Here is a 24,392-nt window from a genome sequence, read left to right as displayed (position 1 = left end):
CAAAATGTACACAAAATGACAACTTGGCCGAATTTACTTGCATGCAATATTTTGAACATCGAAAAAAGACAGGCATTATGTTTGTTAACCATATTAATACACTGAAATGCAGTCAAGTTTAGCGATTGATAATTCATTGATAACATTCTGGCGTATCACAAACAAACAACTTGTAACGTCTCATTTCATTGGCCGAAAGATTTAAATACAACAACAATTGTTGTGTGCACGTGAATTGACACAGGTGACCGACAATGGAATGTACTACGTTACTACGAACGTAAAAAACAATGATTTTTGGTCGAAATAATTAAATAAGTATTTTGTGAATTTCAAATAGTGGGGTCGAAATATTATACTAATAATTTGTGTTAAGTAATATTCTTTATGCATGCAGCACTTGTACCGCACTATGAAAAATATAAGGATAAAATAAAATACATGTGCCGCTTTTATACGGATGAATGTATGAACCACTTTAATTTCTTTCATATTGACGCTAGGTTATTATCCTGGTAATGTCGTAGTTACTTATAATAAGGATCTCACAATACTGATCCATTTCAAATTTATGATGGGTTGCACATTCCTCTTTTATTGTTTTCATGCTATAAAACAAAAATAAAGTAGCTAAGCGTTTGGTCATTCAGAAATGACGTGTCATAAACGAGCAAATTGTCCCCGAAAGATCGTACCATGTGTGCACGTGAATATAGATGTACTATGCAATGTACTATCATGGTCACCACGAAATTCAAATGAATTCAGTGAAGGCATGTTGGTGTAAAAAGGTTTGAAATATTTCATCGGCGAAGATTTTATTTTTGCATGTGTGGAACTAAAAAGTAAATAAATACTTGTGAGAAATGTCGTAGTTTATAAGGAACTATATAAATGTACTGTTTTCGATTTTAATTGGTTGAAAATTTATCCTTTAATTCATACCGTAAGAATAGAGCTTTGCATAACATTGTTGAACTATCCGCCAAAGTAACGTGTGGCATGCGTGCGTATTAAAATGAAATACAAAATCATACATGTATGATAAACTTATAAACGAAATATTAAGAAATTAAGGATGACTACTGTAAAAGTATGTACAAAAATGGAGTCACCTTTTATCAATACATTTAGTGAATAACCACACTGTTTAAAACTGATTGTTTTCTATGCAACTATTTAAATATTTACAATATATAATTTTCAACCGAGGATAGCAAAACAGTTAATTATAAATTAAGAAAGTATATCGCTGGAGTTTATAAAGTACATTTCCTTCCACTGTGCCATGGTTTGCCATCTCCATTTTTTCTCTAAACAAAGCATGGCAGGTTACATGTTCTGAATTTACTTAGAATTTCAGGATTATTTTTTCAAAATCAAGTAAACTAAATCAGAAAAAAAATCACACTATCCTAAAACTTATGAAAGAATATGAATAATGAACATGACAGTTTATAACACAAACCCATTTACTATAAAAATCGAGCAATATCTTTAGTATGTAATTTGGTTATTTTTGTAGTTAAGTACGGTTTCATTTCAAGTACAACGTTAATTCATCAAGTCCATTGAATAAATTAAAGATAAGGCAGGGTGAGCAACTTGACAAAAAAAAAGGCAGGATGACGATTTATGTAAAAAATCAGGATAAACGAATAAATATAGTCAGGACCTAACAGACTGAAAAATAGAAAGACAGGACAGAGATAACAACTAAAAAAAATGCAGGACAAAATGTTTCATCCAAGTCCTTCACCCCCAATCAAAATAAAATGGTAGCTCCCTTAATCCAGGACCAATTGAGAGGAGACAGTTGAATTAAATATTTCGACGTGACTGTTAAGATTAAAGTTTAAAATTTTACATGCACATGTATAAAAGCTAGAATTGCCATGGGATAATCAAGAACACAATCATGTTCGGGAATACGAAGATGGAAGTTTTTAACGACCTTGACCGGCTACGTGAATACTGATCAGTCCATTCAGCTTTTTAGTACGCGTGTTCTATTTTCGCAGGTGTGAGGCCGAAGGTTTGAATTGACCAATGAAAACGATCGTTCCTTAACGAGTTAATCTAATAAAGTTTGTTTGACTGATTATGTTGCACGACCTTTCGCTAAGCTTGGCCGCAGTTCAGTGTATCATTGTGTGAAAAATCTACACGAAAATCTGTGTTTTGGTGATATTAATCAATTTTTATTAAAAACCTGGTCTGTTAATGGGTCGGATGTATAAAACCCGGTCTGTTATTTGGTCTGTTAAGAGTTATGAATGGCAATGAAAATATAATTTGATTGCTTTATGGGGAGTTATCGGATCAAATGGGTAGGCTCAAGACGAGTGGCTAAAATATACGGAAACAACACATGAACAATGAAACATAAATTTAGACAATGGAAATTGGAAATTGATAAAAATGGTTTCAAAAAGTGTAATATTAAAGTAATATTAATTTCATTCAATAATGGTCGCATATATTATGTGAATTCTGTTTCGTTGTTATGAATGACACCAATTTGTCATCTACATGTACATTGGTAACCAGTATATACATCATTTTTATAGTTCGTTCTTATGTTGTACTGTTATACCACTGTCCCAGGTTAGGGGAGGGTTGGGATCCCGCTAACATGTTTAACCCCGCCACATTATGTATGTATGTGCCTGTCCCAAGTGAGGAGCCTGTAAATCAGTGGTTGTCGTTTGTTTATGTGTTACATATTTGTTTTTCATTCATTTTTTATATATATATAAATAAGTCCGTTAGTTTTCTCGTTTGAATTGTTTTACATTGTCATTTCGGGGCCTTTTATAGCTGACTATGCGGTATGGGCTTTGCTCATTGTTGAAGGCCGTACGGTGACCTATAGTTGTTAATTTCTGTGTCATTTTGGTCTCTTGTGGAGAGTTGTCTCATTGGCAATCATACCACATCTGCTTTTTTATATCAGAGATAAACGTCGTAATGTAACTAAACATCAGTAAGTAAAATATATTGGGATGCTAAAATATATATAAAGAATAGAGAAAGAATAATGAGAAAAATAAATAAAATGTAGAGAAAAGTGACATAACAATTTAAAGAATACAGAAATAAACAACACGGTATACACGAGAATCTGGATGGACACGCAGAATATAGAATAATAGATAAGGACAGTAGAGAGTGATGCATTGCTAAAAAAGAGAGAAAAATAACAATTGTTTAAGAATACAGACATGAAACACCCCTTTTTACTATTTAGACCCTCCAAGATGACTGTTAAAACAATTTTTGCATTTATTCCACATCTCCTTATTTTTAAATAATAGTATAGACAACGATATCTATATAGATGCTTTGCAATTTGTTTTACTGTATATCACTTTATGTTATTTGAGACTGGAGTCCGATAAACATTGGCCTCCTGTCAACCGCTGAATCTGATAGCTCAGTAAATATTGTAAAGTGCAAACAAAACAAAATTTCAGGGGGAGGGGGTGGTTGAAACAGTAGCGGATTGCAATGTACTCAAATTGGTGACAAATGCTAGAATTTTACAAGCGCACAACTGCAGTTCTCCTCTGCACTTATGTAGAAAGGAACTAAACGGAATAAAATGAATTAAAACTTAAGATAATCAAATGTAGCTGCATTCACTTCTTTCCATTTACTTCTTTAGAATGTTTTGTAAACAACATATGATTAAGTAATAGAACAAAAGAACCAATTGGATGATGCTGACGAATTAGGGTTTAACGTCCAGTGGCAAATATCATGTCCATATGAGAACGACAACACGTTATATGTACCCGGTGTTGTATAAGACAGACACTTTCAGTCGGATTTTTGAACGTGCTTCTTTGAACAAACACAAAAATCAAGGCTGATTGAAAACGCTAATAATAAATTCATGCATATTCCAGCGGCCAATCCATATCACGCTATTATGCAGTGATACACCTTTCAATAAAATGCAATGAAAGTCAAAATAAAAATGCTCTTACTACAAGGACACTGTTGCACCGTGTTGTCATTTTTTTTTTACTCAAGTATATCTCATTCTTAACTTTTTTAATGGGATATTATAAAGGTAGCAAAACTATTGTCGTGGCTAAATAACTCTTAACTGACACAATTTAAATTGTCCAACCCATTAACAGACTTTATTCCCCTAATAGTCACTAAAACGTGGTATTACTCACGTTATATTACAATTATGAAGTATTTACTAATGTCAATTTATTTTTTAGAACCAAAGTACTATTTTGTGTCCTTTAAATGATATCTAAAATTGTTTGTTTCGCCTTTTATTAAAACAATTGCTATGCGTATAAGCATAAATACCACATACTTGCGCGACGCCTTTTAGTTTTACTGAAGTTTGCGCAGACTATGAAATGTTTTTACAGGTGGAAAATGTTCTATGATAGATATCATTTTGTCAGACACTTTTCTTTTTTTTAGTTGGTTCTTATAATATGCCAAAAATCTGTATATTTAACAGAGTTGAACATTTAAATTGTGTGTTTTACTCTTAACAGACGTTTAACCGGCCCGATTAACAGACCAACCGCCCATATAGCCGCATACTCAATATAGATTAACCAACCAATCTCTCGGTTATCTGAGTGTCGGCCGTGGACATTTTCAAGTGAAATATATGACGTGTTTATTTATAAATCTACGAAACACATATAAGAGTTAATAGATATACTTTGTTTCTTTAAATATGGTTATATCCTACAGGTGTGTTGCTTGTTTCTTTCCTATTTCATCAACTTTGACATTTGAATCCCTTCCGGACAACTCTCACTCCAGATACCTCTCTTATAAGAGAACATTCATGTTGTCACAGGTGCATTTTGTGTGTGCACATATCTATTTCACTAAATTTGGTTCAATACATATCTTATAAATTTCAATATAAACATTGAATAGAAGTATAGATCTTTTACGAGTTTTTTAAAATATAATTATTTTTTTTGTCTTAAAGCATACAAAATCTTTTAATTGCCATCCTTTTATGATTCTTTGTTTAATTTGTATTTAGTTTATATTGTTTTATCAATTCACATTATTCTAAGAAGGGTAACTTAAAACAGGATTAAACAGGGGAAGTAACCCGAAATTTCTATGAATTTTGCTTGAAGCAAAAGTCGTTAATGATCGTTAATTAGTACTATGTTTGACACCCAAGCTGTCAAGCGAAGCCATTTAATTTCACATGGTCAATGATTTAAAGGTAAAAACAACCCTCATCAGTGAGTCAAAAACGTAATTAATGTTGACTTGTCATTCAAGGTTAAAATATCCCAAAGCGGGAGATTCTATACTCCCGCTCGTGAGGGTACCGGCAAGCGGGAGATTTCCCGAATTTCGCCATTTGAGCGGGAGTCTCCCGCTCAAAACGGGAGGGTTGGCAGGTATGGGTAAAATTGTTTAATTGGTCAAGATCTATCGGCCCTGAAATTTTCAGACGAATCGAACAACCCATTGTTGGGTTGCTTCAACCGAATTGGTAGTTTTAACAAAATTTTGCAGTTTTTTGTTATTAGTTTGAATATTATTATAGATATGTATAAACTGTAAGCACCAATAATGTTCAGCAAAGTAAGATCTACAAAAAAGTTAATATGACCAAAATTGTCAATTGACCCCTTAAGGAGTTATTGCCCTTTAAAGACAATTTTACACAATTTGTTCATCAAGTTTGCTAACATTTAAAAATCTTCTCCTCTGAAATACAGGTGAGCGATTCAGGCTCTTGAGAGCCTCTTGTTGATGAAATCAAACAAAGTTTAATTTTGGACCCTTTTGACCTCAATGTAGACCAATTTAAAAATGGGGCCCAATATCCAAACAAATTATACAAGGTAAGAACCCCCAAAAATTAAAGACTTAATTAATCCCATCGAAATTGGTTAAAACATTTGTATTTGTTTTCAATTGAAGATTTTTTTGCTATTGTGCAATACTGTGCAATTGAAGATTTCTTGCTATTGTGCAATACTGTGCAATTGAAGATTTCTTGCTATTGCGCAATACTGTGCAATTGAAGATTTCTTGCTATTGCGCAATACTGTGCAATTGAAGATTTTTTGCTATTGCGCAATACTGATATTGCACAATACTGTGCTATTGCGCAATACTGTGCAATTGAAGATTTTTTGCTATTGCGCAATACTGATATTGCACAATACTGTGCTATTGCGCAATACTGTGCAATGGAAGATTTCTTGCTATTGGGCAATACTGTGCTATTGTGCTATACTGTGCTATTGCGCAATACTGTGCTATTGCGCAATACTGTGCTATTGCGCAATACTGTGCAATTGAAGATTTCTTGCTTTTGCCCAATACTGTGCTATTGTACAATACTGTGCTATTGTACAATACTGTGCTATTGCACAATACTGTGCAATTGAAGATTTCTTGTTATTACGCAATACTGTTCATTAATTTGAAATTTCAAAAATTTTGAAGAAAAAAAATGAACCCCCCCCAAAAAATTGAAAAAAAAATCCCCCAAACTTTTTTGAACCCCCCACCCCCCTTTTGAAGTAATTACCCCCAAACTCAATCCCAGCCTTCCCTTTGTGATATGGAACCTTGTGGTACAATTTCAGAGAGATCCATACACTTACACACAAATTATTGTCTGGAAACTACAAAAATGCTTGTTTTTGGCCCCTAATTCCTAAACTGTTGGTACTTATCACCCCTAAAATCAATCCCAACCTTCCTTTTGTGGTATTGAACCTTCTGGTAAAAATTCATAGAGATCCATTCACTTAAACTAAAGTTATTGTCTGGAAACCAAATGTGTCTTCGGACGACAACGATGCAGATGACGACATCATAGCATTATACAACGCAAAAAAATTTTTTGTGGTCGTATAAAAATCTTAACTTTTTTTTTAAGTAGTCACTGAACCAGGAAAATGAGGTCAAGGACAATGGACATATGACCGACGGAAACTTCATATCATAAGGCATCTATATACAAAGTATGAAGCATCCAGGTCTTCTACCTTCTGAAATATTAAGCTTTTAAGAAGTTAGTTAACGCCACCACCACCGCAACTGCCGGATCACTATCCCTATGTCGAGCTTTCTGCAACAACAGTCGCAGGCTCAACAAAAATGTAAATAAAATACCTTCAGTGGGTCAGTGTTTTTATTTGAAGTGTAATCTCAGCTTGTCATTGATAATTTCAGTATTACATATAAACTTACATTGATTTTAGCCCCAGTTTCATCTTGTAATTCCCTGATCTTTGATCCACCTTTTCCTGTAAAAGAAAATAAAAGAACTTCAAGGGAATGAAGTTTATTTAAGACTACCAAAACATTTTTACATTCCAAAACCAGATAATATTTATATATATTTATCAATGAGTATTTGTCTCTTTTACTGAAAAATAAAATTCTGTTTACAAGCAAAACCATTAGAATAAAGTGCATTCATTTTCAATTCTATTTACCAATAACTCTTCCAACCATAGATGAATCTACACGTATAGTGGAAGAATCACTTTGTCCATTTTGATCTTCATTTCTGCCAAATGACCTCTGTCCACTATCATTACTTCTACCAAAACCTCTGTTTGAATCCTCTCCTCTACCAAAACCATCACTTCTACCCCTGCTACCAAAGCCCCTGCCGCCTCCTCTACCACTGAAAGAGTTTGTGTTAGTGTCTCTAATTTTGTCTCTATCATTTTCGTCCTGCCTTCCAAACCCTCCTCTACCTCTACCCCAACTCCCTCTTCCCCGTGACGATGTGCTGTCATTTTCAGTTGAGTCTCTATTTCTCCAATTGGTGTCTTGATCAGCATTTGAGGTAAATCCTCTTCCTCTAGACTTTCCCATCCAATTATTGTCAGTATTCATTCTTGGCTGTAAAACAAAATACATTTCTTACATGTAAAGAAATGACATCTTGTTATTCTATATTTGTTTTTATCCTTTAAATTTTTAACATTTAATTTGTCTACATAAATGTACATGTAGTAATTCAAAATATGTTCATGATGAAAGCTGTTATTAGAATGACAGAACAGTATTTTTCTTAAAAAGACATTATAAATGGAATATATTGTGTTATTACATTGGTAGCATTGAATTACATTGATTTCCCAGTCAAATAAAAACCGATAATTTCACATGTGAAATAAACGTGGTTATTTCACTCTCTGACGTCATACAACAATAGGCGTTGTCAAGACGTCGATAACGTCGGATCAAAACAAATTGTGAATGCGTAGAAAAAAGATATAGTTCCTTACATTTTCTACATTAATTTCATTAAAAAAAGCCATTTGCCAATGTAATAAAAAGAATAACTAATCAAAGAATTCAAATATCGAAAAATATTCAACTCGTGACCGAACAACACTGATAATTAACTCATGCGCTACGCGCATTCGTGAATTAATATGTTGTTCGGTCACTCGTTGAATATTTTTCTCTATTTGAATTCTTCGATTAGTTATTCTATAAATATTAGAAAATATGTCTTTAAGCTTTATCCTTTACATGATGTTTAAAAAGAAACTATTTTAATGTTAGAAAAACTTGGTATAAACAATATCAGTAACATATATATCTGAACTATTAAAGCTATTCCAGAAATATATGAATTGGGGTCAGGGCAGGTCAGATTTTGCATATAAAACACAGATCTAGAAATTTCTGCATATTCATCAAATAAAACATATCGTATCAGACTATCAATAAATAACATTTCATATCAGTGCCTCCTGAACCCCTGTCTATGTATTTCTGAAATAACCATCAGAGAACAAAGCATTTATAAGTAACTTGAAAAAAGTTGTCAACAAAGCATACATGTTCATGTACAAGGTAATTATATGTAATTTTTTATAAGATATTGAGGATTTTTCAAGATTACAATAATGCAATTAATTCATTTTCTCATACTTAAAAAGCTTATCATGTGTTTCCATTTATTTTGATTTTCTTGGTAAATATTTGAGACCACTTAATGAAAATTCCAATTTTATCCATTACATGTACCACAAGTCAAATATTAAAATTTTTGACTTCTGGGAATGAAATGTGATCACGTGATAATACCTTGTACATAAAATAAAAATTCACATGATTAACAAGAAAGTCTGAAACAAAATAGCAATATTCAAGGTCATTCAAAATTGCCACAACAATGATCATGATGATGAAAATTAGAATTAAAAATTAAACATCTGACTCTTTGAAACTGAGTCTTTGAGCTTGATTTTGAATAATTAAACAAAAGAAGTGGCAATTCCATGATCGGCTACCGTACATTCTTTTTGCACAAACGCAGTTTAACACAAGACACATAGAAATTTGGAAAATGGCCTGGAGTTTGCAGAAAACAGACGATGACATAGTATTTTTAAAACTAAACAAGAAAAATGCAATAGACATTCGCTATTCAAACTGACTAGTCATGCTAGTTGTATATTATATCAATTTGAGATATTCTTGTAAAGTTCTACTTTTAACTGTCAATGAAAGGTTTGAAGAGTAATTGGTAAACAATTTTGATGCATTGTGTGGTACAAACTTGCACAAATTTTGAATTAACCTTGATGTAATGAAATTGTACCTGGTCTGCCAACCCAACACTTCAAAGATATCAAATTTTTGGCTTTTTAAAAACAGTCAATATATATATTTGGGGAATGATGAAAAAAGTATTTGAAATATGAAACCTCAAATTTCTCTCATTCAAAAATGAAGTAAAGTTCTAAAGTTAAAATTTCAGACACTTACCAGCACTGAAAGACAGTCACAGACATGACAGACATACATTTCAAAATTATTTTTTATTTCATTTTATTGTATGATTAGTACTTGAAAATCACCATTTATGTTAAATATCATGAATATGTACATGATGAAATCTCTTTCCTTGGAAACAGTAGTAACAAGTCTCCTTAATTTTGTTTTAATTAACTGAAGAGAAAAAAAAATTGTACTCTGATAGATCAATGAGAATTATTATTATGTAATCTGTAAAATACAGCGCTTTAAAAATATGGTTTTATTTAGCACTATACATTGTATATCTCAATGACATAGTTGAAATCTCTTTCCTTGGAAACAGTAGTAATAAGTCTCCTTAATTTTGTTTTAATTAACTGAAGAGAAAAAAAATTTGTACTCTGATAGATCAATGAGAATTATTATTATGTAATCTGTAAAATACAGCGCTTTAAAAATATGGTTTTATCTAGCACTATACATTGTATATCTCAATGACATAGTTTGTCAATGAATGCAAGGAAACTTTTGCAGAGGTTGGGTTAAATTCAATCGATTGACTTAATCACTTATGAAGTTCAAATCTGAAATGATAATCATGTCTACTGGATTAATATAATTATAAAGTGTGGACATAAAGAAAACCAAGTCATTTAACTTTCAAATACTCCATGAAACAAAAACAAAAAAAAAACACTACATTTTACTATTTCATTCATTTTGAACAAAGGTAATCAAAATGAAATAACGAGATATTTAAAAAAAGCAAGCTTTTAAAACAGTTCTTGAATGCTCATAATCAAATTTTAAAATGTTGTTCTTTCAGGAGATTGGGTGTCTTTCGCCATCTTCGATTGCACAATCATGGAAATACTACTCATGCTACTAGGGGGTGTTTAACGACCTTGACTACCTAAGAGGGTCTTGCACGGTCCGTGCTCATGAAAATAGCAGAAAACAATAGTTCTAGATCCTAAATGAAATATGCAAATTTGAGAGAGGAATGCATTTGTATGACTGTTCATTTAATTGGATAAAATAATGTGTTTTATCTGATAATATTAACCATGATAACTGTTATAAATGACAGCAAAATTATTTTCATTTACCTGTGTTTAAAGTAATTGCAAATGGCTGATATTTTTGTTCAAGCATATTGTTTTTCTTAAATTGGTTAACATTTCACAGCGGTATAACATGTTACTTTAATTATTCTTCCCTTAGTTTATTTATTTTGTATTTACATTGTATCATAGATCAAATTTATTTGTTCAGTGTATATAAAAAAGAAGATGTGGTATGATTGCCAATGAGACAACTCTCCAAAAGAGACCAAATGACACAGAAATTAACAACTATAGGTCACCGTACAGCCTTCAACAATGAGCAAAGCCCATACCGCACAGTCAGTTGTATGTTCACTGGTGTTAATATGTCTTTTGATTGAATTAAGTCATTTCAATTGACATTTTATAGTGTGTCTATCTATGTTGTGATGTTACACTATTGTTTCAGATAAGGGTGAAGGTTTGGTACCATTAAAATGTTTAAACCCGCTGCAATTGTTTGCACCTGTCCTAAGTCAGGAATCTGATGTTCAGTAGTTGTCGTTTGTTAATGTGGTTCATAAGTGTTTCTTGTTTCTCGTTTTTTATATAGATTAGATCGTTGGTTTTCCCGTTTGAATGGTTTTACACTAGTAATTTTTGGGGCCCTTTATAGCTTGCTGTTCGGTGTGAGCCAAGGCTCCGTGTTGAAGACCGTACTTTGACCTATAATGATTTACTTTTATAAATTTTGACTTGGATGGAGAGTTGTCTCAATGGCACTCATACCACATCTTCTTATATCTATATATAAATTTTTCTTTACCAACTAAGCCACAAAAGGGAAGATAACTCATTTAATTCAAATTTATTAAGGAATATTGTTATTCTAATTTAATTTAATTTTAACGTAAAGGTTAATTTAGCAATTTTGTTTAGTACTAACCATTTGCTAACTGGTAGCGAGAAAACAAGTTAACCCAAGGTTAATCCTTGTAAATTAAGTCATTGAACAATCAGTTCTTACTATGAAGTAATAACATAAGCATTATGACAAAGTTAATATATGGGAAAATACATGATTTTGAAAGTTGTCTTTTAGATGTTGATGTCATCTTAATTAGGACTTGTCGTCTGCTACTGATCTGTATGAATTTGTGCCAACAGGCCTCCAAGATTGAGGATTGAGGTATGAAACTAATTGACAAAACTGCACTTTCATACCATAGCTGTCTCATTGTGGAAGACACTGTTCTGTCCCCTAAATTAATGGTGACTTATTTATGTACAATTGTATCCTAGTCACATCATGAGATGATCAGTAAGGCAATATATACTTGCAAATCTAGATAGTGTGAAAAATAAAGTAGAAGTATCATAGATGGATGCAATTTGGAGTGAGGGTTCATTGGTTAACAGTATATTTTGATGATTACAAGTGCATACTGTGTTTGATTTTTGTTCCCTTGAATAAGATGAAGATGATGGTCTCCATTCTTGTCTAACCACAGGATGTTGTGGCATAGGTTTGGGAGGCAAACCAGCTATTTCGTCATCCCAGTTCTCCTCTTCATACATTGTTAATTAAAAAAATGAACATTAACTTTGAATAAAACAAAAAACTCAACACATTTCCATTCAAATTTTGTTCTTTACGTAAAAGGTTTTAAAGCAAAAGTAGTTTTGAAATTTCCCACATGGAAACAAGCAGAGCTAGAAATTTTTTTAAAGGCTTTTAGTATAATACATCAATGTATGGATTATATAAAAAAAATATTATTAACTGAACTTTTAAGTGACGTGCTGATAATTTTGATAACATATTGTTGATATTTAAACTACGAAACTACGAAAAGACTGGTTTGAAATAAATTATAAGGAGGAGCAAGGAAGGGTATTAATTAAGATCCAGTATAATTTAAAAATGGTGGACAGTGAGAACATTGTCTGGGGTGTAGATTTGGAAGTTAATTTATTACATGCCATGAGAGGACACAAACCAGTTGGTAATGATGTTGAGAAGATACGAATCATTGTTAATGGCACACTCAAAGGAAACTAGCCTATAGTAATCACCAAATATAGTAAAAATCACTGCTTTGGAAAACTTAGAGAACTTATCTCCCCTTATAACAGTACCAATAGTGTAAAATTAAAATAGTATCTTGAAATAATGTGGTTAAAACTGTTTATGTGAATAAGGATATGTACATAAACTAGGAATCTCCATGACCTATTTTATGATGGCGCACTGCCATCGTTAAATAATCTTCCACCATCATCAAATAATCCCCGCCATCATAAAATTATCTTCTGCCATCGTCAGATGATCCCTGCTATTATCATATTATCTTCTGCAAACGTCAAATGATACCCGCCATTGTTATATAACTGCACTATGATTGAAAGGTGTAGTCAAAATTTGCTTTTGTTTTGCTAGCCGCCACAAGTCTTTGAGAATTCAGCTGGACATTTGGTCCAATAAACCATTCTTTTTACAGACACCATCACGAGTTGGTTGTCCGTCATGGAATATCTGTTTCACAAACGGATATGTTCCAATTGTCATAACTACAATCCCGTCCCCTTTTCCCCGATTGTGACCAGTCAAGGGTATAACTCTATAGGGTTATTAGAGAAAAATAACATACATTTGTTACATACCTGCCAACTTTCACGATTTAGGCGTGTACTACATGATTTTGACCCCTTGTCACGATTGCACAATTGTGATCGTGAAAAAACCTCTAAAACACGATTTTGTGAAAATTTACACGAAAAATATGATTGTTCCCGATTTTGAACTGTTCCCAATGGAAGACAATCATGATCAGCCAATCAAAGTCTGTGTTTCTCATGATCAAATCAATAAACCAATCAAAAATAAAGGCAACAGTAGTATACCGCTGTTCGAAATTCATAAAACGATTGAGAAAAAAACAAATCCGGGTTACAAACTAAAACTGAGGGAAACACATCAAATATAAGAGGAGAACTACGACATAACAGAAACACAACATTAAAATGTAACACACACAGAAACGAACTATAAAATAACAATGGCCATTTTCCTGACTTGGTACAGGACATTTTAAGAAAAAAACTGGTGGGTTGAACCTGGTTTTGTGGCTAGCCTAACCTCCCGCTTTTATGGCAATGTTAAATATAACAATAAAATGACAACATTACATGACAGGACTACAATACAAATAAATGGGAGAACATATAGGACAGAGAAACATACGAATAATAGCTAACAAAAGGTACCAGGTTTAAAATTTAATACGATTATCAAAAATATTTTCTCTCAAGATTATTGGGACATGCTAGATTTTGAACTTGTGTTTTATTCCTCTGTGTGTTAGTCAGAATTGTAAACTCAATAAACATGACAGGTGAATTTTCATCTGCAAGGAGGTTCTTACACAGCTTCAGAATAAAAACATGGCTGATTGACAAAATTCAATGATGCAGTACTACCATAAAGATAATAAAAAGTAGTTTATTCACTAACTTATTGACATTACACTTGCTGTAACATATCATATACTACAGTTGTCATTTTTGTATTAAATTAAATTACCAAATCATTTAAAGTACAATGTCCTATTCTTTATTTTCCACAAGGAACAAATAAATGTCCTTCTTTGTGCATAATTTTAAATTGGAAAAGTCAACAATCATTTAATATTCTTACACAAGAAAATAAATCCTTGTATTCTAGCTACATGTTCATCTTTTCTACTGATATAATAACTAGAACCATGCAAATAAACAGAAGAAAAAAGCTTGTAAGCTCATCATACAAATATGACACCTTTTCTAGACCACAAAACAGCACGTGCAAAAAATGTCGCAAAGAATTGTGACCTTTGAAATTGTTGTCGCGCACTAAAACCCCCATAGGGATTTTCAAAAGTTGGCAGGTATGTTGTTATTGTGGACTAAAAAATCAAAAAACTGTGATAACATATGTATGTTACATGTTTCAAAGGGCCAATATACATCATTTGTTTTGTTAAAATGCATACAAGTTCTATTGATATTATTATTGTCTTTATGTATACTAAACTAAAGAAAGATATAAAAGTTCATAATTTGCCAATCATGCATAGTACACCTACGTTATTACAGAAAAAATATTCCTGTAATAACTAAAGGGTGTTATTACAGCTTCTCTACATCACTTCAAAGCCTTTGCTCACACATACATCATGCTTAATCACATTGTATTTTAATTTATTGTAAGAAATAATGATCGGAGCATGTAATGAGGTTCTGCACAAACTTCCCAGTAATTCCCTAGTGTCTCATATAATAAGTTACATGCCTTTAATAACTAAGCCTTGTTATTACAGCTAAGTTTATCCCTTAAAAGCTTTGTCTCATTGATTTACCATGGTTGATGAAAAATGTATTAATTTAATTCAAAATTAGTTATCAAGGTTTATTTTCTGCGCAAAGATTCAAGAATTCCTAAGTGCCCACTCAAAATTAAAATATTTATGATTTATTTAACAAATAACAAACATATGTTACTACAGATTTAGAAAATTTAAGGAATAAAGAGTAGACAATTCATGAAAGTGTCTGTAATAACACATGCAAGATATTTTCTCTAATAACCCTATAGAATTATATCCCTGACTGGTGACCTACCGAATTAGTCTTTTCACCAGGTTTATACTAACATGAGCAACACGAAGGGTGTCACATGTGGAGCAGGATCTGCTTACCCTTCAGAGCACCTGAGATCACCCCCAGTTTTTGATGGGTTGGTGTTGCTAAGTCTTTAGTTTTCTTTGTTGTGTTTTGTGTACTGTTATTTGTCTGTTTGTCTGTTTGTCTGTTTGTCTTTAGTTTTTATTTTTTAGCCATGACGTGAGTTTATTTTTGACTTATGAGTTTGAATGTCCCTTTAGTATCTTTCGCCTCTCTTTTCTTAACTAAACCAGACTTTTTTTTACACATACATGTATGATTTGGACAAAATCAAAAATTTTATTGGTCATTTGGTCCAGACAGTAATGCATCTCACTTAACTGGACCAAACCAACTTTTACTGGCCTTTGCCCAATGTCCGGCAATCTTGGGAATAACAGATGGAGTGTTATCAATTTTATTCTGTTAAGGTTCATCATAAGGTAACGTGAAATACATGTAATTAAAATTTTGCAACAACCTTACATTGGCTTACAACCTCAAAATGCTTCTTTGGTGTCAAATTTTGTGGAGGACGTACATGTACATGTAGAAATCTCGCAATTTTATGGCTTGAATAAAGGGGACATGCATATTATGTTCCATTCAGTCATGGTCAAGGTGATTATTTCACATCATAGTATACTAAGTATATGTGCCTACTAAAAATACAATTACCAGTATTTAGAAGAAAAAAATTTGCATTGAATTTGGTATGAATTGATTGAAAGATGGACAATTTTGATTTAAGCTAAAAAAAATAATTAAATGACCTTACTTCAACATATTAAAAGCATTTATGATAAACATCAATATATATGAATGAGAGAGGTGATTGATTTTGTAATTTATGCTGAATTATTTTCTTTTTTTTAGGGGTCAATAGATACTTTCAGTTAGCTCTTATACACGAAAAACTGAACAATATCAGCCAGAAAAAAATAACAGCTGGACAGATATGGAAACATCTTGGTGTCATGTATGATTTACATGCTTTGGTAAATACTCTTATTCTATTATTTATCTACAAATACTACTATAAAAAAAACTAGCAACCAAGATTCATGACAAATATACCTTTCACAAAAAAGATAGATTTATAGTTGGCCCTCTTTTATATTCATGTTCATTATAATTTGTGCAAATGCTTTATCAAATATGTGGATTCATTTATTTCCATGGGTACACATTTTCATGGGAGAGAAAACATTGGTTTTATCAATGCTGCATACAAGCTTACAAAAAATTTAGCATTTTGATCAACATTTAAATTTTTGCCATACCGTTATCAAAGAAATGCACCAAAATTAGTATCCCTTAAATAAATGTTGAATTTACAGTAATTAATGTAAATTCTTAAAAAACTTATTAACATTCAGATATATATATATTTAGACCCCTCTACCACGAAATTTGTTTTACATGCACACGTATAAAAATTGCGGTTTTTATCCAACACAATCATAGGTTTGAACGTTGTTTTCAATTTAGACTTTTATATATTTTTTCGTTTGGGCTTGTATTATATTTTCCTTCAGGTTTATATGATCTGTTCATCCTATTTCGACTATTTAAAATTCAAGAGTCTTTCCTAAATTGAGGTAAATTATATGGCCTTCCAAATACCGTTTCGATCCCTAACATCACTGAAGAGACATTAATTGTCGAAATCCGGTGTACAAATTTTTGCACCTCATGTTTGTGGTATACCATCTTTTCCACAAGTTTATTGTTTTCTGTTTGGTATTAACTTAATATTAAGATTCAATTTGTTAGATCTGGTGATCAATTTATTTGGCAATCCCCAATGGCAGTCAGCAGGGTTTAAGAACATCAGTTGTTCGACCTGTTAGTCAAATGCGTTTTGTTAAAATAGACTTTTTCACTTTTTTTGGTCTTCGGAAATTGTTGTTTGTGCTGTATTTAGACCCCTCTACCACGAAATTTGTTTTACATGCACACGTATAAAAATTGCGGTTTTTATCCAACGCAATCATAGGTTTGAACGTTGTTTTCAATTAAGACTTTTAATATATATATATGCCAGATTACTATAAATTTATTTTGTATTTAGTAAATATATTGAATTTTCATGTCTGTTTGACACAGTTCATCTGACCTTGACCTCATTTACATGGATTACTGATAATATTAAGTTTTTGCAATACACAAAGTAAGACCTTTAGTAGACATAATCAGTAAAGCAGGTAAGTCATTTCAACATGTTCAGTCTTGTTGTTTGCTAGTGAAAAAAATAATCATAAGTTATAGTCTTAATACAATAACCTAAACAATATGTTATTTTTTTCCAGAATGAATCTGAAATATTACCCTTTCCTAACAAAGAAACTGACTTCTCCCTACCTGAAGATGACTACAAAGAATTCTTACATAAAGCTTTCTCTAGAAATCCAACTAAAAATGATGACAATAAAACTGAACTGAAGACAGAAAAAGAAACACACAGTAATAGCTGTATGTTTATTTTTATAGAACTTTAAGTTTAGGATGAAATTGTGATGTGAAGTAAACACTTATATCACAATGAATAAATACACCAGGATACAAGACAATGATTCTGTTTTATTAAACTCCTCTTAACATAGATTACCTGACAATTTAAGTAGACAATTATTATACAGCTGAAATAAAGAAACCGTACAGTCATATATTTTCATTTCTTTTTTGTGAACTATTTATTACTTGACATACTCTTGTCATTTGTTGAAGATGATATGTTGACCTCTTTTTGTAAAGCCTGCTAAATTTTGTCTAGATGCAACAGCCAAGACACAGCAATCCTACATTCTAGCTGCAGCCGACACCATAAAGGTTCATTCTGTTGTTCAAGTTTTTTTTTAAACATCAGTAACTTTGTCAAACCTTTATTGTTTATGGATCTTTTTGAAACTTGGACAGAAGCATTTTTTAGAAAACCCGCATTCCGAACTCGGTTCCGTATTTTACATACTTAAAGTGAATGTTAGTTCAGGGAAAACGGTACTATTTATTCTGCCATAGGCGACAATACTAACATTTTCTAAATTTACCACTTTTTATAGTAAAAACCTGGATAAAACAGTTATGTGTTTTGTTAGAACTTTATTATTCTATTTCAAAAATTGAAGCCAAATAGTATCATGACCAATTTCCAACGGAGCTTGTTTATGTTATCCATGCCCACCGTCATTTTACACCAAATTTATGAAATTTTGGAAGCCTTTTCGAATAATTCTCTAGAAAATATTTCAATAGGTTTTAAAATTTATATTGTAAATATACACACTGCAGTTATTCATAGATAAATAAAAAAATATATTGTACCCTTACATCCAATCACAGCGCTCCTAATTTGACTTCCTTCACCTGCCTTGGGTACACAAAAGGCCAACCTAATGCTGGGAAAATGTAATAGTACCGTTTTCCCTTCATACATTGGTAAAAGAAAGACAACTCCAGCGTTGCAAATGTACATTTTAAAATAACAGATGGTGTTGTCTCCCTTCAATATGTCTTGTTGTGTAAAAATTGCGGGCATTAACCTTCGTGGGCGTCAGACAATTTTCAATCGTATTGTTGGAAATACAACTGGAGCAGAATCAAATTTGTAATTTTCATTCTTTAATTTCTTAACCTGTCATACCTGCCATCTTGCACGATTCAGGCGTGAAATACTCGATTTTGACCCCTTGTCACGATTGCACGATTGTGATCGTGTAAAAACCTCTAAACCACGATTATTTATTTATATATTGAAATTAAATTACCAAATCAATTAAAGTACAATGTTCTATCTTTTTATTTTCACAAGGTATCAGATATATTTCCTTCTTTGTGCATATTTTTATATTTGAAAAGTCAACAATCACTTTAATATTCCTGTGACCAATAATCTGATAATCCACCTTTAAGGTTCATCTAAAATACACCAACAAAAATGGCTGTGTTTACACCATGAAATTTTCTCTGAATGCAGACAAAACTGTGTAATTCTAATAGTTTTAAATCCTGGCAGCACCTGGCCATAACTCCTCTTTTTCCTGTGGTACCTGAAAACAATAAACCGGTTTGGTACATTGTTGAGGTCTGAAAGTGACATAACTGCCAACAGCCACATTATTTGGACTCTGGTAGATAGTACATCAGACTCTTATATCATTGGCAATCACACCCCATCTCCTTATTTTATTACGGGTCAATTATTTGAAATAAATGACTACGGTACTAAACATTAAGTCATTTGAAAAAAAATAATTTTGCAATAATTTATGTTGTCATTTTAAGATTTCAGTGTAAGCTTGCTTACTACAGGCTCTTCTCAATGAAATTAAGTTGTATAAATGGTGTCACTTTGTTTGTAATTGTGAAACTAGTATAACAATACTATTGTCTAAATCTACAGAAATTGATCATGTTTAGGTAACTGAAATAACAATGTGATTATGTCACTAGGTCACCTGTAACTTATCTCTTGAATAAGGACTATGTTGGGTATAAGAGCTTTCTTACTACAGGCTCTTCATAATCATTTTGTTAAATAATTCTACAAATAAGGGAAACAAATTCACATATTACTTTGAATATTGTAGATTGTTCAGGTAGTCTTGAGCTATTTCTTTGTACAGCAGAACAACTAGTAGTTATTTTCACTTCACACACATATATATATATATCTTGACAAACAAATAAAAACGCTATAGATTGTGGAAACAATTCATATCTATTCTATCAGTCACCCTACCTACCATAAACTGAAACGTCGCCTAAGATTCAGTAGGTAAATTAAGTAAAAATCAAGACTTGCATCAAAAATATCCCAATATGAGAGACAATGGCGTCATTTTTACTTAGAGCTTTCAGCTCTTTGATTCTTATCATAAGACAGTATGCAGAGAAAAATTCATACTTTATTCAAAAATGGACTTAGTTTTTTGGCAGTTAACATTAACACACATACTGGGATCAAATTTTTAAGATATCAATAACTTAATCAAACCTTCATGGAATGTTATTCAGCATGGACGGAAGATTCTTCAAGGTGATAAGATAAGAAATAGCATCTAATGGAAAAATGCATCAACCTTACAGATTTACCCAGGGATCAGTGGAACCCTTTTCAAATTTTTGGTCCTATTTTTTACCACATTTCCATGATGATAAATTTCATTCAAAGACCCGTAAAACAGGATTTTAGTTTAGAAAGCATTTACAATTTTGAGTATTTTCTCTGACAAAATAGTTCTAAGATTGTACAATATAATTAAGTATGGATAAATTTACCTTAGAATTAGATGCATATTTTTTGTCCCTCACCACCACATAGTAGAAGACATATTAGTATTATTATTACCGGTAGTCATTTCATCCACTGACCGTAGTATGAATATTGGTTTATATTAGTAAAAGATATTTTTATGCCCCCGCTGCAGCGGAGGGGGCATTAAGTGTTACCCTTGTTCATCCGTATGTCCCAAAATTAGTTTCCATTTTCTAACTTTAGTTTGCCTCAACCAAATGTTATGGACCTTCCCGGTATACACAATGCTTATTACCACAAAACACAGATCAAGTTTGAATTTTGGTGACATCACTTTTTACTGTTCTAGAGTTATGCCCTTTATAACGTTATATGCAAGCGGTGGCATCATCTGTGTCCCATGGACACATTCTCCATTTATTTGAATGATGTGTGAATGATAATTGTTTTCATTATTTGTAACCATTTTGAGTCAAAAACTTTTGCTAGAAATTGCTGTGAATATTTTTTAACTCCTGTTTAAGCTCTTTTATTCTATATTGAGCATATTTTGTGGATAATTTGTAGGTGTTAATATTATGCCATTACTTTAATGCATTGATTTTTTAATGTATATTTACTCTGTCATTTCAGCCCTGAAGACAAGTAAAACAGATAAATCAGAAAGTAAACATTTTGAAAATAAACATACTAGTAATGTTGTACATGCAAATACACCAGAGAACTCTCCAAAGAGAAAGAGAACCAGACATACACCATCATCACAAGCAAGTCCTGCCAATACACCTGATACTCCAGCTACAAAGAGGAGAAGATAAATGATCGTAACACTGACGAATTACATGACCATTGTACTCTGGTTAAATGATGAGTAGCCAGACAGAGAGCTAAATAACTGGTAGACATTTTTCATTACACAGAATGAGTTTGTTAATGAAGAAGCTATATAACAAGGCACACAAATGAATTGATAATTTTTATGAACATATATTTTCTTTGAAAGGGAAAAGAATTCTGCCTATTTTGTACCATTTTGAAAATTCATTAACAGGATTAAAATATTTTTATTTGTATACATGCATTCCTGTATTGATGTATGAATAAATTGAAGAACCTTTGTGAGCACGCTCACATACCCCACGCCCCCACATTGTCAGTGGGCAAACAAAATCTCGCTAGATTCCTAAGTTCAAAGACTCATAACTCCTACAAAAGTCAACTTATATTTTTTTCTTGTGGATATGCACATCAACATATTATTTCCTTATTATCTTCAAAGTTTCAGGGAATTCTGTTGTGTGGATTCAGAGGAGTATGGATGACAAACTGTTGCAGTAGTATATTGAGGCCAATCAGTGCAAAGGGGCATAACTCATAGAAAAAAAAATGAATCATAATTTCCTGTCGATATACACGTCTACATAGTATGTCCTTATTATCTACAAAGTTTCATGAAATTCTGTGGTGTGGTTTCAGAGGAGTAGCGATGAAAAGAATAGGACTGACGGACTGTAGTATATTGTGGCCAATAAGTTCAAAGGGGCATAACTCCTAGAAAAAAAATGAATCATAATTTCCTGTCGATATGCACATCTACATAATATGTCCTTATTATCTACAAAGTTTCATGAAATTCTGTTGTGTAGTTTCAGTGGAGTTGCGATGACAAACTGTTGCAGTAGTATATTGAGGCCAATAAGTGCAAAGGGGCATAACTCCTAGATAAAAAAATTGAATCATAATTTCCAGTCGATATGCAAGTCTACATAGTATGACCTTATTATCTATAAAGTTTCATGACATTCTGTTGTGTGGTTTCAGAGGAGTTGTGATGACAAGAACAGGACTAAGAAACGGGTCAAAAACATTATACCGAACGCAAAAATTGGGTGGGGTATAATTAAAATCAAGGTTACCAGCAGTTTGTTTGTTTAAGGCTATATTGTTGACCTCTAGATGTCTTTTGTTTTGTTTGTTATTTGGTAACTGTCTCATTGACATTTACCCCACATCTTCTCTTATTCATATTGATGAAGTTGCTTTAAACTTTAAATAATTTAATGAGCATTCTGCAAGCAGACATTTTATCTGGTAATCCTGTTTTATATTTCACTTCTCCCTCCTCCCTCTTAGTATCTTCCCTTTTGTGTAAATTTTGAGTGACAACCTCTTTCAGTCGTTATCTATTACAGTTAAACCTTGCTTAGTCGAAGTTAAAGGGACCGGACAAAAGAATTCAACTTATCCGAGGTTCGACTCATCCGAGGTAGAGTATGGCTTCATAAATTTGAAATGCATGAAAGACGGTATGAAACAAATTGAACAGTTGGATTTTTTTTTCGATATGACAATTTACAATTATGTTTTCAAGCTCCATATTTTTTTGATCCATCATTATAATTTAACACACAAAGTACAGATAAAAAACATTCACAAATAAAATCAATAGGCCAAATATTTACAAAGGTCAGTCACTATAAATTACGGATTCACTCATGGAACGAAACAAGTCCTGAAAGATCACTGATGAAGGTCGTCTGCTTTGAATTTAATTATTGTAAATTTGTCATAATTGTCTTAATCCTTTTGATTATTGTAATTAATGGATATTAATTCTACCGATTCATGTAATCTTGACTTGGGTCATTTAAATTCGTTTCGTTTTTATAATAGGTGAGATATGTTGAGCAAACTTAAGATCCGCTTGGACAATCAACCAAGATGTTAATCACCAGTCGCCATAAACATGTTGAACTGTTATATAAACAAGTAAACTTATGAAAATGATCAGTTACATAAGAAAAACATCTGATTTGAATTTTATCTTTAAGACTGCATTTTTCAAAATTTATGATTTTCAACTTCAAGACATGTGTCAATTTACATTAATTTTGCATCGACGAAACTCTGGAATTTACTCGACTTAACTGAGAATTTGAATCAACCGAGTTCGACTCATCAGAGTTTAAAGGCATTGATCAAACAGGAATATTACCAGGACCGAGAAATTAATTCGACTCATCCAAGTTTTCGACACCACCGAGTTCGACACAATGAGGTTCAATGGTATTATTATATCCCCATTCTAGGGCTAAACTGCAATCACCTTGTCCTTTCAACAGATATTTCGTCACTTTTCTGAGGTACTACTGAACAGAATGACTTCATATTTGGTCAGCTGCTTGTCAGTGATGAGTTATATATTGTGTGATTGCTTTTCAGATCTATTGGAAACCTACTTCCTTTTTATGAATACTTTGAATTAAGAGTGAGGTATGCTAAGCACAAGTACATCTTGTTATATTTGTTGTACACAATATTTTTATTGCTGTTCTTCATCTAATTAGTTGCTGGTAGTTTTAACAATGATCTATACAAGGGCTCATACCTTAGAAGACCAAGATGACCCATAGCATTAAAGCAGTACTGTTTAATACTTATAGAATAATACTGTGTTTAGCTTTGACTATGCGAAAATAGAAGCCAAGGCTAAAGACGTATTGCACTACTCAATTTCATGATTCAATGGTAATTAATGCCACCAAATCTGCATGGCAAATTTGTAGAGTCACCGGTTCAACTTTTGCCTATAAGTTCCAAATTCTAGATTTAATATAATTACACAT

General features: G+C 32.2%; 2 protein-coding genes across 4 annotated transcripts in view; one reads left to right on the top strand and one right to left on the bottom strand.

Moving 5' to 3' along the window:
• LOC127727156 (probable ATP-dependent RNA helicase DDX53) overlaps positions 1-12,507 on the bottom strand; it is a 68,684-nt gene extending 56,177 nt beyond the window's left edge. For 2 of the 3 annotated variants that reach the window (XM_052234603.1, XM_052234605.1), the window contains exons 1-3: positions 12,255-12,507; positions 7,473-7,887; positions 7,225-7,280 (exon numbers count right to left, since the gene is read on the bottom strand). In XM_052234603.1, coding sequence (XP_052090563.1) covers positions 7,225-7,280; positions 7,473-7,887; positions 12,255-12,386 — 603 coding nt within the window. In that variant the 5' untranslated portion in view covers positions 12,387-12,507. The remainder of the gene's footprint in view (positions 1-7,224; positions 7,281-7,472; positions 7,888-12,254) is intronic. The other variant, XM_052234604.1, reaches the window with a different exon arrangement.
• Positions 12,508-12,688: 181 nt separating this feature from the next.
• Positions 12,689-21,839, top strand: LOC127727155 (MRG/MORF4L-binding protein-like). Its single transcript, XM_052234602.1, has 4 exons — positions 12,689-12,814; positions 16,386-16,507; positions 17,822-17,984; positions 21,400-21,839. The coding sequence occupies exons 1-4, from the start codon at positions 12,733-12,735 to the stop codon at positions 21,582-21,584; spliced, it is 552 nt and encodes a 183-aa protein (XP_052090562.1). The 5' UTR covers positions 12,689-12,732; the 3' UTR covers positions 21,585-21,839.
• Positions 21,840-24,392: the final 2,553 nt, after the last annotated feature.

The sequence above is a fragment of the Mytilus californianus genome, unplaced genomic scaffold, assembly GCF_021869535.1.
Source record: "Mytilus californianus isolate M0D057914Y unplaced genomic scaffold, xbMytCali1.0.p SCAF_19, whole genome shotgun sequence".
Lineage (NCBI taxonomy): Eukaryota > Metazoa > Mollusca > Bivalvia > Mytilida > Mytilidae > Mytilus > Mytilus californianus.
Note: the sequence above shows the minus strand (reverse complement) of the source record. Positions and strands in the feature narration are given on the sequence as shown.

Coding starts and splice junctions, on each gene's coding strand:
- LOC127727155 (XM_052234602.1), top strand. CDS start 12,733: ATGGTGGACAGTGAGAACATTGTCTGGGGTGTAGATTTGGAAGTTAAT. Junction 12,815..16,385: donor GAGAGGACACAAACCAGTTG/GTAATGATGTTG, acceptor TCTTTTTTTTAG/GGGTCAATAGATACTTTCAG. Junction 16,508..17,821: donor TGTATGATTTACATGCTTTG/GTAAATACTCTT, acceptor ATTTTTTTCCAG/AATGAATCTGAAATATTACC.